A 16,363-nucleotide genomic window follows, 5' to 3' on the forward strand; every position below is an offset into this window, starting at 1 on the left:
TAAATGAAACTATACAGGTGGCTTATCTAGGTTAGATGACATCAGTGTTGCAGTTGATCTCAGCTGACACTTTTTGGGGCAAAAGATATAGTAATCCTCTTGTGCACATAGATTTTTAAAATAAAGTATCAATTATTCTTCACCATGCACATAATTTTAAATTTGTAAATAATGTAACTCGTCAAGCTTACTTTACTCTTTCTGTACCCTCAGTTTATAGAGGAGCTCTTCCACATGCTCCTCTAGTACTTGTGTTTATTTCTTTTTAAGGTGGAGTTTGTGTGGATGGCATAAGGTGCGGCTCTAATGTTATTTTCTTCCCAAATGGCTGCCCAGTTGTCCAGCACCATTTTATTAAAGAGTCCCTCTGTGCTCCAGTGAGTTATGATAACACTTTCATTATATAATACTACATTTCCACATGTACTTGAGTCTGTTTCCAAATTTCTTTCTATTCTACCTTTTCCTTTGTTGATTTGAATTCCAGTACCTCATTGCCTTAATTATAGAGATTTCATAGCATGGTATAGTATCTGGTAGGGTTAGACTCCCCTCATTGTTTTTTTTTATAAACCCCTAGAATATCAGATTTTCTGAATATTCTGGCATGTTTATTTTTCCACATGAATTTTGGTATCAACTTGTCTAGCTCCATTAAAATCTGGTGATATTTTCTGGAGAACTGTGTTACGTATAAGTGGGTCTTGGGAGGACTGACATCATTATGATGTTGAGTCATTTCACCAGAGAGCAAGGGGCATCTTTATCTGTGTTCCTGTCTCCTGTAGTCTCACTCAGGAACGTTTTAAAGTGTGCCTCATATAGACTCATGCATTCTCACCAAATTGATTTCTAAGCATTTTATATTCTTTAATGCTATTATAAGTGGAGTTTAATCCACCATTGCGTATTTTGACTGGTTATTTTTGTGTAGACACACACCATAGGTTTCTCTGTGTTAATTTTATGTTCTGCTAGCTTGCTTCTTTTCCTGTTTGAGTTAATTTGAGCACTGATTCTCTCAAGTTTTCCAGGTATACTATTACATCATCTGCAAACAGTTTACTTTCTGTTTTCCAAATTTTCTGCCTCTGATTGATTTATTTTTGTCTAACTGAATTGCCTCATACCTCTAGTACAATAATAAATAATGTTGGAATAATAGGCATTCTCACCTCATTCCTGGTCTTAGTGGAAATGTCTCTAGTGATTCCTCATTTAATATATGCTGACTTTGGACTAAGATTTATATATTTTATTGTGGTTAGGAAGTATCCAAGAATTTCTATGTTTATGAGTATTTTTTTAATTAGAAATAATTGCTGGATTTTATTTTGATAAAATAATTCAGTTTGTCAGCATCAGTGGAGATAATGAGATGATTTTTCTTAGATCACTTAATATGGATGCATTTTATTATATCAAACCAACCTTGCATTCTTGGAATAAATCCACTTAGTCCTAATGAATTATTCTCAATGTGATATTGATTCTGTTTGCTAATATTTATATTTTGCAACTATTTTGTACCAATACTTGTAAGTGATATTTGTCTAAATATCAATGTTATTTTCCTTAAAATAATTTGGAAGTTTACATTTATTGTCTATGTACTAAAGGAGTTTATACAACATTAAAACTATCTAGTTTTTGAAAGTTTGCACCACCTGTGAAACTCTTTAGGCATGATGCTTTTAGTGGGGTGATTTCCTTGATAATTTCCTCTATTTCCTTTACAAACCTTTACAACAGTTGGTCTGTTAAAGCTTTCCTTTACAACAGTTGGTCTGTTGAAGCTTTCTATTTCTAATGGGGTCACTTTGTTAAACTATGTTTTCCCAGCTAATTATCTATTTCACTTACATTCAGATTTATTTGCATAAAGATTTGCCAAATAGTCTCATGAACTTTTAAATTTTCCACCTTTTTAATAGTTATTTACCCATTTTAATTCTTAGTTGGTTTTTTTCACATTTTTTTCTTGACTGAGTTAGTGGTTTGTCTATTTTGTTAATTATTCTTAGAAATGGGATTTGAATTCCATGGATGAATTGCCTTCCTATTCTCTATTTCATTAATTTCTGATTTTATCTTTATTCTTTCTTTCCTTGTGAGTTATTTGTTTTACTCTGTTGGGATTTTTCCCACCTTTTTGAATTGGGACTTTAATTCATTTGACTTTTCATTTTTACTGATAAAAGCATTGTAGGCTATGAATTATCCTCTTATTATTGCTTTAAATGCATTGATAAGTTCTGTCATGTTGTGTTTTCATTACATTAATTAGTTTTTAAAATGGTGAAAACCTATTTAAGTAAAATAATTGCCTAAATCAAAAGAATTAACTTTAGTTCTGAGTGAGCTATCCTTTAAGTCAAGACTTTTTCTCTTTTTATGACTTCTGATTCTGCTGCAAAAGTCACCAGATTTGGTAACATGCATGTTGCCTGTTTTGTAATGAGATAATATATGTTCATTATCAGTCTACAATAGTTATCAGATATCTTCTATGGGCCAATTACTGTGGTAGGCAGAATGGGGAAAGGCAATCAACAGCCAAGAAAAATATGCTTCTTGTCTTTGTGAGACTTTCTAGTCTAGCCAGGAAGATATATTATACCAACCAATTTAGAGAATTTAAACATGATGCAGATGCCAAAGACGTTATGGTGAGGGAAAGGTGAGAAAGGAAGTTGAGGGTGGCAGTTGCTCTGGGTTTCTCCAACCCCCACTTTTAAGTTAATGCTTATTGAGTGACTGTTATGTCCCCAGCACTAAGTTAAATGATTTATATCTGTTAATTTATATAAGCCTTATAGTAGCCCTAAGATGTGGATACCTCTGCTCTCTGTTTTCACAGAGAGGGAAACTGAGGCTGAAAGGTTGTGTCTAGGCCTGGACTGCAAAGCTGGGAGCCATCAGAGTGGGGATTTAGCACCAGGCAGCCCGTACTATGCCGTCTACTCTACACTATCATCACTTTCCCTTCGTGGGCTTCCAAATAAGATTCTGTTTGAATAGGTGCTTCTTGTGCTTAGAGAAAGTTTGGAAACCAGTGGCAGAGTACAGAGAATGCCAAGATCAAGATAAGTAGGAGCCTTTGGGTTGCCACTGACAATATAACTCAAATTAGCTCAGGTATAAAGAAGCATCTGTTGTCTCATGGTTTCCAAGGAAGCTCTGACAGGTGTATGGTTAGCAGGGCAAAGACTCAGCGGAGCCTCAAGAGAATCAAGGCCAGACTCAAGTGCCACCAGGGCTCTCTCTGCCCAGGAACCCTGCCTGCCTCTCTGCACCTCCTTCTCCTCCTCTCTCATGGAGGCATCTCCCCTGCCAGCGGGGGATGGCGGCCAGCCCTCCAGAGCTTTACTTCCAGCCCTCACTGCCATTTCTCAGTCAGAGCTTAGAAGTTCTCAGGCAAAGACTGAGAGGCCTGGCTTGGAACCAGTGCCCACCCTTGACCAATCACCTGAGGCCAGGGGTGTGTTGCGGTGTAAGACAATGGTGCCTTTCAGGCCCCTGGGTGGCCCACAGTGGAGGGGGTGCAAAAATCACTATCTTTTGATCAGACAACCTGGAACAGGGTCACTAGAGCCCCTCCCTATGTGGGGGCATGTGCACTGAGTATAGTAGGCTTGCCACAGCCCCTAGCCTTAAGAGAGTCGAGGCGAGTGAAGGAATCACAGACTGTAATCCCCTGACTCTGATATTATGTGCTCAGTTCTGTGCTACATGTTCACGCTCTGATCAGTGGGAGAGAGGGGATTAGAGGAGGTAGCCAGGTAAAGTGAAAGTGAAGTCGCTCAGTCGTGTCCGACTCCTTGCGACCCCACGGACTGTAACCTACCAGGCTCCTTCATCCATGGAATTTTCCAGGCAAGAGTACTGCAGTGGGTTGCCATTTCCTTCTCCAGGGGATCTTCCCGAAACAGGGATTGAACCAGGGTCTCCCGCATTGCAGGCAGACGCTTTATCATCTGAGCCACCAGGAAAGCCCAGATAAGTAGTCCTGAAAAAGAGCATTGCTGAGCAGAGAAAGGAATTCCCACATCAGAGAAGAGGTGGAAGAGGAGACTCAGGGGCAAGATAGTGACACCTGTTTAAGAAGCTGTTTCTGTGTGGCCCCTAAGTTAAAAATGGCTTTTACTGATGATTATAAAATCTGTAATCATTTCACAGGTGATCATAAGTTGATTTGATGGTAGAGAACACTGACTTTAAACCCCAGCTAAGTGAAAATTTGTGCTCTTGCTTCAGTCGTGTCCAGCTCTTTGCGACCCCATGGACTGTAGCCCAGTAGGCTCCTCTGTCCACAGGATTCTCCAGGCAAGGATATTGGAATGGGTTGCCCTTTCCTCCTCCAGGTGAAATTTTATCCCCCTGCAAAAAAAAAAACACAAAACATTATTTTCATTAGTAGAACTAGATTACCAAAAATAATGTACTTATTATTATTATACCTTAAATTTTGCCTACAAAAGTTTGTTCCCTCTCTTACGAGGTAAGTACCTACATAGTAGCTCAATTTATATCCCTTGGCCCACAAAACCTACAATATTTACCACCTGTCCTTTGCAGAAAAAAAATTTCTGAACCCAGCTCTAACATCTGGGAGCCACTGAGGGAATTTTAAGCAGGGGACAATCGCTCTATATTTTTTTTTTGGACTCTTTTTTTAATCAGTGTGAGGACAGTGTTGGAAATGGAATGGGGTGGCCCAAGAATTGAGGCAAGAGGCCTCCGTCTTCTCATCTGTAAAATGGAGATAACAGCAACACAGGGCCCAACTTCCCTCCCACGGTTGTTCTGAGGTGGGGATGAGGTGAGGCCAGCGGGGCTGCTCCAGTCAGGGCCTGGCCCAGCCGGGTGCAGAGCACAGGAAGCCCAAGGGCCCAGGCAGAGCTGTTCCGGCTGAGGCGTCACCCTCCCTGCAGGAGTCTCCTCTCCGCTCCCGCTTCCTTATTTCTCCCCTGAGCAGTGAAGATGAGATAGAGAACACCTCTGCCGAGGGTTCAGCTCGGTCAACTCCAGGCAAGGGAGAGGACCCAGGAGTGCTGAAGGCAGCAGAAGTCAGCGGATGAGCAGGAATTTGAATTGAGGCCACGCAAGCCTTCATGTCGCCTTGCTGACTCCAGGAGGGCTGCTTTGGTTCCACTACTGACCACGCACTGGGGCCCAGGCTTGCTGCCGCTAGGGCAGCTCATGCATCTCTTCCAAACCTCACAGCAGCCCCCCAGGTCAGACCTTACTAGCTGTGATTTACAAGCAAGGGGCCTGAGGCTCTTAGAAGTTAAGTAAATTGTCTATGGGCAAGTTACCATTAAGCAAAGCCCACATTTTCCTCAATGCCACTGGTTTGCCAAGCGTTGGTCTTAAACCCCCTGCATCAGGGTCATCTTCTGAAGCAGAATCTGGGGCAAAGCGCAAGGGGCCCAGGGACCTGCAGTTTAGCTTAAGTTGAGAATCACTGCTCCGTGCTCAGGCTCAGCTGGAAATCAGCTCAGCTTCAGGAAACTCCAGGCTTCATCACTCCCAGAGTCTGCAGTGGAAGTTGGTGACGTGTTTTCCGTTTGACCTCATTAACCATCAGTCCTGAATACAATGACTCTGACATTTTAAAGCTATCTGCCACTTGCCAGAGACAGAGAGGAAAGGGCAGAAACATGTGTCTGCAGGTTGTGCTGGCTGTGGTACGTACACACAACCCTCATTTCCATTCTCACCCACCTGAGGACAGGACTGGTCGCTCCGCAAACACCAGGGCACACACAGGCTTTGCTGAGCTGGACTCTTCTCAGATGCCATCTTGAGCGCAGAGCTCTGTGGAGCCAGCACAGCTCTCTAAAGCTCCTGGCCCAGTGTTCCTCGTATTTTCAGCACCACAACAGCTGCCTCCCCCGAGTTGTCAGCTCTGGAGCAGGAGGCCACTGACTCCATTTTCAGACGTGCCCGCCTCTGCTGAAGGCCCAGGCGTGGCCCTGTGCACGTGGAGAACAGGGAGGCACAGGAAGCAGAGCCGACGGCGCGGGAGTGTTTCTGAGACAAAGCCGTGTTGTCCACCTTTCCTTCAGAGACATCTGCAGGGGAGCACTGGAGAACTCTGGTGCCTCCAGATGGAAATTTCCACCACAAAACTCACGTTTTTCTACATGGAGACCTAGATTTTCACCCAGGGGAAAGGCTGCAAACGGGATTCACAGAGACTGTTTCCCAGGCCAGGAGCATCTCCGGACTCCGGGCCCGGTACTGTATGCAGATTGGGTCCCATGGCAACCTGGTCTCCCTGCTAGGTACTGTCACCATCAGGGTTCCGCCCACCACCTGATGTCTTTATAGATGTGGACATTAAACATTTTCCATGAAATAACGATTTTATGTGACCTCTCTCTCCAAGAAATTCAAAGCCCACCGTGATGAATCATCTGAAGAAGGGAAAGGAAATGTTTCTTATTCATAGCTTGTATGTGAGAAAGCCCATCCTGGACAGGTCTTATGTGGTCACAGGTCAAGTCTCTATTAGAACAGACCGTCAGGTCCCTGCTGTTTCTCCATCCTGCCAAACACACAGAGCCTTCCGCATGGTTCACGTCCTGTCATTCCACCAGCGTCCCACCTAGAGTCACTTTCCCTTCAGCTTTTGTGGTGGTTTCCTCATTGCCCTGGATACTGGACCATCCAGAGCCTAGTTTGGAGTCCCCGTAGAGCCCCGTATTAGCCCATTCTGCTTTCATGAGTAGAGTCTGATTCATCCTTGATCCCTTAATCCTGATTTTTCTAATCATCTTTGACTAACCCACTGTTGGGCTGCAGCAGTCCAGTTCAGATCCCTTCTGAAAGAAAAGAAGGTCATACTGACATTGATTTCATATACAGAATCCTGTTCTTGTTTTGAGAAGTGTGCTTAAAATCACTTGAAGCACTCATTAGTTACTGGAAATGTTTGTAGATTGGTTGATAGAGTATAAGAATGGGAGGTGGTGGTTAAAGTGGTCAAGGGCTTAACCTTTTGTGGGGAAACTGTGGAGCCTCCTTTGCCTGATACAGGCTGGGTGGGAATCAGAATCCAGGTCTCCTGGTCACAGGCTGCCCTACATCGTCAGCTGCCAGGCAGAGTTCCTCTGCTCGGGGTCAGCCCCGTAACTGTAGCAGCCTAGACACAGCCTCCATCTTCCCTGTCCCTTTGAAAACATGTATAAGCTCTGAACACAGACTGCCCAGGACAAGGCTACATTTGCTGTGCAAAGTTGCTCTAATATGGGAATGCTTACCGTGGCTTGTGGTGGATGCGTGATGTCTCAGACCTTCCTAAATTGGCATCACGGTCTGGAGGGTACAGGACTGGATCTGGACGGACCATCCTGGCCTGAGAGCTGCCGGGGCTTGTCAAAACCTCACCGGATGCAGAACTGTGGGTTTACGCGGGGACAGCCAGGAATGGAGAGAAAGGCAAAAATCTACCACATAAATCCAGTGTGACCTTAAACAAGTGGAAAGAGGGAGTGCCAGAAGTGTTACCGCACTCCGGAAGGGCGGGGCGGGACGGCTGAGCTCCACGTCACGGGGGAGCCCGGCCACGAGAAAGCAGTTTGGAAAACTTCGTTTTAAAAGGCAGCTGGATTTCTTGCTCTCTGTGGCTCAGAAATAGGCGGCCCCAGCTTTTCTACCAGCAGCTGGCCATCCCCTTGTAAGGAAAGCCAGAGCCTGTCTGTGGGCGCGCAGCAAGCCCGCTGACGCCCTTGTTCTCTAAAGGTTTGTGTTGCAGTCGTCCTGGAGAAGGATGGTGGTAGCTGGCTCCGAGACATTGGCCAGGGGCTGGAGCAGAGTCATGGGGGAGTCAAGGGATGTCAATAAGCATGTAGAACCCACAGCCCTGGGCACCTCGGAGGTGAGGAGTGAGGGAGGCAGCAGGGAGAACAGGACGCCGAGGGGGCACCCCGACGCTCAGGGAGGGCTGCTCCTCGGCCGCTGTCCAGGGCAGCCGGGGAGTGCAGGCCTGGCCTCCCTTCTGTTCTTCCTCCTCTCCTGTCCCCTTGTCCCAGGGGCCCTGGCCCCGCTCCATCTGTGTTCTCTCATGGGAGGCTTCCTACCCATCTGTGCAGTAACCCACAAGTCTCTAACTCATTGGCCTTCCAAGGAAGGGAGTGTGTCTGAGAGCGTGTGTGTGTGTCTGAGTGTGTGTGTGTGTGAGAGAGAGAGAGGGGAGCAGGGTATGCTGCCTCAGACTCTTGCCGCTCCTTCTGCCCGGAACCCCACCACCACCTCCCTGCCCCCTACCTGACCCTCTTCATATGGCTGACTCCCCATCCTGCACCTCAGAAAGGCCTTCACTGACCCAAGCCTCCTCTACCACTACTGACCTCTCCCCCACCTTACTCTTTCATAGCCCGCATCCTTTATTCTCTACCATATCTCTTACGAGCAGCCATGCCGTGTTTGTTTACACGTTTTTAAATACCTGGCTCCCGCACAACACTGGAAACGCCCTCCGCTGCTCCAGCCCCGAGATGGACGCAGGGTTGGCATCTGGCGAGTGCTGAGCGTACACCCGCGAGAATGTGTAGCGGCAGCGGAAGACACAGGTCCAGAGGGCGAGGCTGGTGTCTGAGGGGCTGGGGAGGCCTGCCCCGCCCACACGTGACCCTGTTTTTATAGGGAAATGCTGTCTGAGGAGCTGTGTCTCGGCTTGTCCTTTCATTTCCCCACGTTCATCATTTAAGGAATCATTTCTGCTTGCCTTGGGAAGCTTAGTAAATGAAAGCATAACTGTGTTTTTCTAAACATTTAAGGCATTTCATACTTCCACATATTTTAACTTCTGATGTCTTCTTTTCTTCTTAATACTAACCTTGAGAACTGACATAAAAAGAGAACCACAGTTCATGTGTTCCTGGGTAATCTCTCCTCCACATACTCTAGCATCAGATAATACGTGTAAAGAAGAGCAGTGATTTCAGATTCTGAGCCTTAGTCTTTTAAAATATTTTACCTTTCTCAGGCTTTGTTTTTCATTTCAAGTAAAGACAAAATACATGTGCTCGCTTGAAAGTTTGGCACAGACCCTTCCCAGGCAAGAAAAGTATGTCTTTCTCCATTTTCCATCATTGAGTCTCGTACCTTGCAACTGAGATGGCTCCTTAACTGCAGCCCTAGCTGCACCGCCTCTCTTATTAAAAAGGATATGTCCCAGCAGCACTTCTGTTGTCAGAAATTTCCCAATAGAAATGATGATGTGGTTTCAGGACTTAAGACTGGAGGTTGAGGGAGAAAAGGAGACATCAGGCCACTTCTGCAGAGGAACTGCCATGAAAATAAGTGGCCCTTAGTTCTAGTTGCAGATTGTCAGAGATCCCCGCAAATCAGAAAATACGCTCCTTTGTGGGTTCAGGTCTTTAACTGTTGTAGTTTTCTAAAGCCAGAGTAGACTGAGTCGGCTAACCTCTGTGCCGCAGCTGCCGCTGAGCTACCCGTGTGTCCATACAGGGAAGGGTGCTGGCTGGGGGGCTCGGAGGTGGGCCAGAGCAGGCAAGTCAGTGCCTCCAATCCCAGATTCCTTGGCCTCTGGGCTTCTTAGAAACCTAACTTTCAAAACTCAAAGTCGTGTCAAATATAATTTTTAAAGTTCTCACCAAATGCTTAAGATTGTGTCTAACTCCCCTGGCATTATGGATGCCCCTAAAAGAAAGTGGCACCTAGGGGACACAGTTCTGCTGTTGAGCCCCCGGATTATGATGGAGGAGGTTTGTGACACCGCATCCACATGGAGCTTCCTCACCAGACGTCTCAGCAGCTGACGTGTCACTGGAGCCCTGTGGTCTAAACGCGTCTTACAGACCCATATAAGAACTTCATAAGTGGATCTTTTATTCAACCTATTAAGTCATTCATTAATTTAGCAAATACTGCATCTACTTAGGCACCGAGGACTGTGCAAGGCCCTGGGACACAAAGGTGAGCAAGACAGACACGGCCCCTTTGGTGACAGCTCATAGACTAGTGTGAAGCTCAAGTCCTCTTCTGCCTTCCTGAAGCAGGAAAGGTCTTTCGTATTTAGGGAACAATGAAAACACAAATGACTTCTCCCAGTCCCTGCAGATAAAATCAAGAGAACACAAACGATATATGGCTTCCTAAAACTCATCTGGAACCTCAAAATTTGGGGGTTTTTTGGTCCATTTAAAAATGACAAACACCCTTTGGAGGCTGATTTCAGATCAGAGTGTACTGGACTCCTTGGGAGAATTGGGAGAGTACAGAATACCTTTACTGGTGGAGAATGTTCCGTTGAGGACTGAGGAGTTCTTTACTTGGTTCAGTGAGATATTTACAATGTCGACTTAATCTCTGTCAATATTTTTAACAAAAGAATTGAAAAACTTACCTCACACAAAAATGTTTCAGCAAATTTAGCTAGGCGCCACGGAACACTGAAAAATTCAATTTATGTTTCTAGATAAAAATATATAGCTAATTACATATATATAAAAATATATATGTACATATGTATACGGCTATGTAAGATGTTTTCTAGTTAAAGTCAGTAATGGATTATTTCACTACTTAAGAAACGTTAGCTGTTAGAGACCATTTCAGCTACTGGATGAACCAGTCTTTTCTGTCTGTCCTGGCATGTCCTCCCTGGGCACTGGCATCACAAAAGAGACTGGGGCCGAGGGTCTGTGTCCCTGCTAGTTGACATCCTTTTACACCTCTTCCCTCTTCAGCTAGAGTTTTGGGCAAATTTCATTAGTGAGTACGTGAAAGTGAAAGTAGCTCAGTCGTGTCCGACTCTTTGTGACCCCATGGCCTATACAGTCCATGGAATTCTCCAGGCCAGAATACTGGAGTGGATAGCCTTTCCCTTCTTCAGGGGACCTTTCCAACCCAGGGATTGAACCCAGGTTTCCCGCATTGCAGGTGGATTCTTTACCAGCTGAGCCACAAGGGAAGCCCATTAGCGAGTATAAACAGACTAAAAATGAAACCTATTAACACCAAAAAGAAGAGTCTTGACTCCTGGGACTTAGGGGGTAGGATGGGATGGGCTCACCTCCCTCTGGTCTTGCTTACTGGAAAGGGTCACTTTACCCAACCATGGCCCCCTCTCCTAACGCCGCTCTCTCTACACAACACCGCAGAGAAAATGAGCCGCAGGCTCTGGGACAGAGCTAGTAGAACCAGTGAGAATCGCCTCCATACTATCAGCTGCCATGTTCTTCCAGGAATCGTGAATATTCAGCTAATAGTATCTTCCTCCCTAGAGAACGGGAGGCCAGGGAGAAGAAAGCTCAGTAACCAAAGGAGAATGGGAATTCCTCCTGAGTTTTGGATTTTGGAGGCCCCCTCTTAAAGCAGACCGACCTGAGACCTCAGGTTTTCTCAAATAATCGTTATAAAGTGTGTCAATAAAATTCTAATGTTTCAGTGAATGAGTTAACATTCATGTTAACATCAGCCCGTCTCAAAATGAGCTGCATCTGAGGCACTCATACATATATAAACAGGGAAGTTTGCAAGGGGCTTAAAATTCGACCTGATTTTTTACACTGAGTGAAGGTATCCTGGCCAGGTAGGAGGAAATGAAGTCCGTCTGGTAAGACGCGCTCGCCCTGGAGCCCCGCCCGGACGAGGGAGAACGCTCTTGCTTCTCATCCGCCGTCCCTGTGAGCCTCCTCTGCGGCCCCGGCCCGGCCCCGGTGGCGAGTACCCAGGCTTCCAGTAGCCGTCAGTCAAACGGGGAGGAGAGCTGGAAGAAATTACAGCGTGTCCCCATCTCCTTCCCCTCAAAGCAACACAGAACTTTCTCAAGGTTCCTAAGTTTCCAAGGTCACAGCCATCTCTGTGTGAATTAAAGCAGGGTTAGCTCAGTTCCAGGGAATGAGCCGCACGTTGCCTAGACTGGGTCAGGGCCTCCGTGCAGACTGAGAAAATGTGAGGCTTGCTGCCTCACATATATAATATATATAATATATATAATCCAAATTATATACGAAATAGAATAACAGGGAAATGTGTACTCCATTTTGGTGTTATATAATTCAGCTAAGAAATAGGGAATATTTTCTGTTATTTAAAAAGCCCTGCCATATTTTCATCTAATAATATTCCTTTCCTCCAAAAGACAACCGCATTCTCAGGTTCCAGAACCACACTCTCAATTGCTCAGATTGAACCACACTTTCAGATGGGCTTGCTGTTTTCCACAGCTCATAAAAACAAAGCCTTTTGGTTGCCTGCATTTTAATTTTCAAAGCCCTAAAAAATTCTGATTGACACATAAGAATGAATACAGTCTTTAGTATGGAGTCTCCAAATCCTCACACTTTTTTTTTTTGGCTCAAACTATTACCATGTAAAAAGAAATTCAGTCTTTTAAAAATATATTATGAAATATTTCAGATATAAGAAAAAGTATGAATAATATGACAAGCACTTCTGCATTTACTGTTCAGTGTAAGAAATAAAACTTGACCTATACAGTTGAAGCCCATGCCCCACTCCATTTCCAAATAACTACTATCCTGAAATAGATATCATTTCATCTTTATTATTTTACTATAGTTTTGTTTTACATTCAAATATGCACACACATATTACACGCATTCATCTGCAATTTGCTTTTTCCTCTCTAGAATCATGAGATTCATCTGTGTGGATAGATACATATGTCAAAAATTTATATGATGTCATCTATAAACAATATACATATATCACAGTTTACTTATCCACTACTAAATATTCCCAAATCATTCTACAAAATATTCCCAAATTGGTTGTACCAAATTTAGTACCCACTGTCAATATATAAAAGAATTCTTGTTGCCTCATATTTTTACAAAGCTTGGTGTTATCATCAGACTATAATTTTTTGCAATCTGTTAGAAGTTTTTATTTGCATTACTGGTTACTAGTGAGCTTAGCTGTGTTTATTAGGCAGTCTGTTTTCAACTTCTTTGAATAATCTGTTTATATCTTTTGATCATTTTGCTATTAGTAGCTTTTGTTTCTCATTACCTTATAAGAGTTCATTATGTATCCTGAATGTTAATCCTTGTTCAGTTTTGTGCAAATATTTTCCCTCAGTCTGGTTTGTCTGTACCTTGCCTAGGGTACATTTTGGAGCACAGATGTTTTGAATTTTAATGTAGTTAAATTTCATCAGTCTTTTACTTTTGATGTGTCTGGATCTTGTCTAAGAAATACCTCCCTACCTCAAGATCATAAAAAGATATCCTTCAATATTTTCATCTGTAAGTTTCAGGTTTTCATTTTACAGTTAGTTCTCGAAACTATCTGGAGTTAATTTTTCTGTTTGATATGGGGTAGGAATCCATTTCCTTCAATTTGGAAAACCCACTGGTTTCATAGTTCCATTTACTGACTAGTTCAGCTCTTCCTTACGGACTCTTCAGGGCCACTTCTGTCATCTATCAGGTGTTAGATTCTACCATGTTTTGTTGATTTATCTGGATGAAAACCACTGTCTCTTAATTACTAAAGTTTTTTAAAAGGTCTTGACATTCAGCAAAGCAAGTCCCTCCATGTCATTCTTCAATATTATTTTGACCATTTTGGGCACAACTCTCATCTCTGTTGAGCAGGACAGTAGGGAGAAATCAGGACAAAGCCACTCCTGCATAATATACAGCTGAATATTTAACTCCTAAACAAATCAGCTTCTAAGAAATTGCTGTGTATAATGAATATAGAAAGCTCATATAAAGCATTTGTTTACAAAAAAGCAAAAACATTTTAAAAGCTTTTCTGAGCTGTAGCAAGGGTCATTTAAAATTAGAAACCCTTCCTCTGGTCCATAGCAATGTTCTTGCCTATATTTTCTAAAAATACAACTTTTAAACATAGTTTTGCATACAGATGGTCACAGTAGGGCCTCCCTGGTAGCTCAGCTGGTAAAGAATCCACCTGCAATGCAGGAGACCCCGGTTCGATTCCTGGGTCAGGAAGATCCCCTGGAGAAGGGATAGGCTACCCACTCCAGGATTATTGGGCTTCCCTCGTGGCTCAGACAGTAAAGAATCTGTCTGCAATGCAGGAGACCTGGGTTCGATCCCTGGGTTGGGACGATCCCTTGGAGGAGGGCATGGCAACCCACTCCAGTATTCTTGCCTGGAAAATCCCCATGGACAGAGAAGCCTGGCAGGTTACATACAATCCATGGGGTCGCAGAGAGTCGGACATGACTGAGGGACTAAGCACAGCACAGAACAGTCACAGTGAGTTCTATAAAACAGTACTAAAACTGTGCACATGTTGCCTAGATCCCTCGGAGAATCCCACCCCCCTAGTTTTGTTGTTGGAGTATAGCTGCTTTACAATGTTGTGTTAGATTCTGCTATACAACAAAGTGAATCAGTTACATGGAATATCTACATTGAAGGTCAGACTGTTCCTGGGAGAAACCTTGCTATTTCTGCTGCTAAGTCGCTTCAGTCGTGTCCGACTCTGTGTGACCCCAGAGACGGCAGCCCACCAGGCTCCCCTGTCCCTGGGATTCTCCAGGCAAGAATACTGGAGTGGGTTGCCATTTCCTCCTGCAATGCATGAAAGTGAAAAGTGAAAGTGAAGTTGTGTCCGACTCTCCACGACCCCATGGACTGCAGCCTATCAGGCTCCTCCGTCCATAGGATTTTCCAGGCAAGACCACTGGAGTGGGGTGCCATTGCCTGAAACCTTGAGAATGCACTAATTCCTTCATAGCAGGGGTCTGTGGATGAGGTATTCTTTCTCTCATTCAAGGGAGACTTGATTTTCCTGAAAAATGCTCTCAGTGACATTCTCATAACCTCACGATTACTACTTGGTGTTCTGCAGTGTCTTCAGATCCAGACCCTCTTATATGGACCCCAGGACAAGAGGACTCTGGCCACCCAGCAAACCATGGACATCCTGTCCAAGTGAGTTAACCTCCCCCGACAGTTTACTTTGCCGTCAGAATCTCAGAGGAAGCTGGTTCTGTAAGGTTCAGTGTAACTTTCCATGGAAAGGACAGTCTACTGACTGTCTTCCCATTACTCATAAACTATGCAAGCCCAGTTCCCTTGAACACTCAATTGTAAAATATCTTCTTGCCAGATATCAGGAAAAAATAAGCTCTCGGAGAACGTCAGAAGCACAGGCTGGGGTTCATCCTCTTGCAGACCGGCTGCCTGCTGGTCATGTCACCTGCTGGAGGCCGAGGGCACACGGTCCTACGCGGCCTGCGGGCGCTCTGACCTCACCCGGGCGCCAGCCTTCTGGCCTGGACGGCGCAGAGCCTGGTCGCGGGCGGGACCGGCTGGCCAGGGGGCGCCGTGGCAGACCCTGCCGGCAGGGGCCGCTGTCTCAGGCGCCGCCAGCTCCGCGACGCGCCGCAGGCGGGACGGGCCGGCAGAAGGCGCCGCCCAGGTCCCGCCCTCAGGGCCGGGCCCCTTAAGTCGCTGAGGGTCCACTGTGTCCGCTTGGCGAGCATGGCCGCGGGAATCAGAAACGGGAGGAGAAACGCTGGGTTTTCCGCTCCTGCGGAGCCCCCTCTCCTTTGCCGGCCCTCCTGGCGCTCCCTCGTGAAGTCCAACTCAGCACGTGCCAGGCCGGTCTTCGCCGCCGCCGAGGCCAGCGCCAGGCGCGAGGAAGCCGGGGCCGCCACACTGACCCCTCTGCTTCTCCGCAGGGCCCCCGAGGTGCCCGCGAGGCCGCGGCCGTCCCCCGGAGCCAAAGCGGCCTTCTGCGCCGGCGGGAGGCCACACAGCGTGCCTGGGCGCCCCAGGCCCAGCGCCGCCGACTGAGCCCGCCCCGCCGCCCCCCGGGGTGCGCCCACCCGCGTGCGCCCCCCAGGTGCCCCGCACATCTCTCCTTCCGGAACGGGGCCTTCGACAGCCGCTGCTCCGGTTTCTAGGCCGACTGTGTGCTCCGAATGCAAAGCCACCCCACACCTCCCGTGGGCCCCATGTGGACAGTGGGTGCCCCTCCTGGTGACCTGCCCTTCTATAAAGCATTTTTCTTTCTGCTACCTTAGTGGTTTCTTCTGGCCGACAAGTTGCCATCAGCACTGCTGCGGCTGCAGGCTTCGCTCCCTCACCATCTGATTGTGTATGTGGTGTACGGCCCCTTGTGCAGGGTCTGGAGTCAGATTTGGAGCAGGAAGATTGTGGGCAAAAAGCTCTTTCTTATAGGAAGGTAATAGGGATTGAGAATAAAATGCTAATAAAAAGAAACCTGGGAGTGTTGCCATCAGTATGTATTTGTGAAATGAAGCTGCCCCAGAGCTCCTGGGAGCCTAGGAAGGGGCCCCGAGGAAGAGTCTCCTCCCTGGTGCAGCCCACCACTCACTGAATTTGGCGGACCACCACAGGGTGCTAAGAGCCGAGGA

General features: G+C 45.9%; 1 protein-coding gene across 2 annotated transcripts in view; it reads left to right on the forward strand.

The window, feature by feature from the left end:
- TTC23 (tetratricopeptide repeat domain 23) overlaps positions 1-15,779 on the forward strand; it is a 161,799-nt gene extending 146,020 nt beyond the window's left edge. For both annotated transcript variants that reach the window (XM_068991448.1, XM_068991449.1), the window contains exons 10-11: positions 14,830-14,912; positions 15,665-15,779. In XM_068991448.1, coding sequence (XP_068847549.1) covers positions 14,830-14,912; positions 15,665-15,779 — 198 coding nt within the window. The remainder of the gene's footprint in view (positions 1-14,829; positions 14,913-15,664) is intronic.
- Positions 15,780-16,363: the final 584 nt, after the last annotated feature.

The sequence above is a fragment of the Capricornis sumatraensis genome, chromosome 19, assembly GCF_032405125.1.
Source record: "Capricornis sumatraensis isolate serow.1 chromosome 19, serow.2, whole genome shotgun sequence".
Taxonomy (NCBI): domain Eukaryota; kingdom Metazoa; phylum Chordata; class Mammalia; order Artiodactyla; family Bovidae; genus Capricornis; species Capricornis sumatraensis.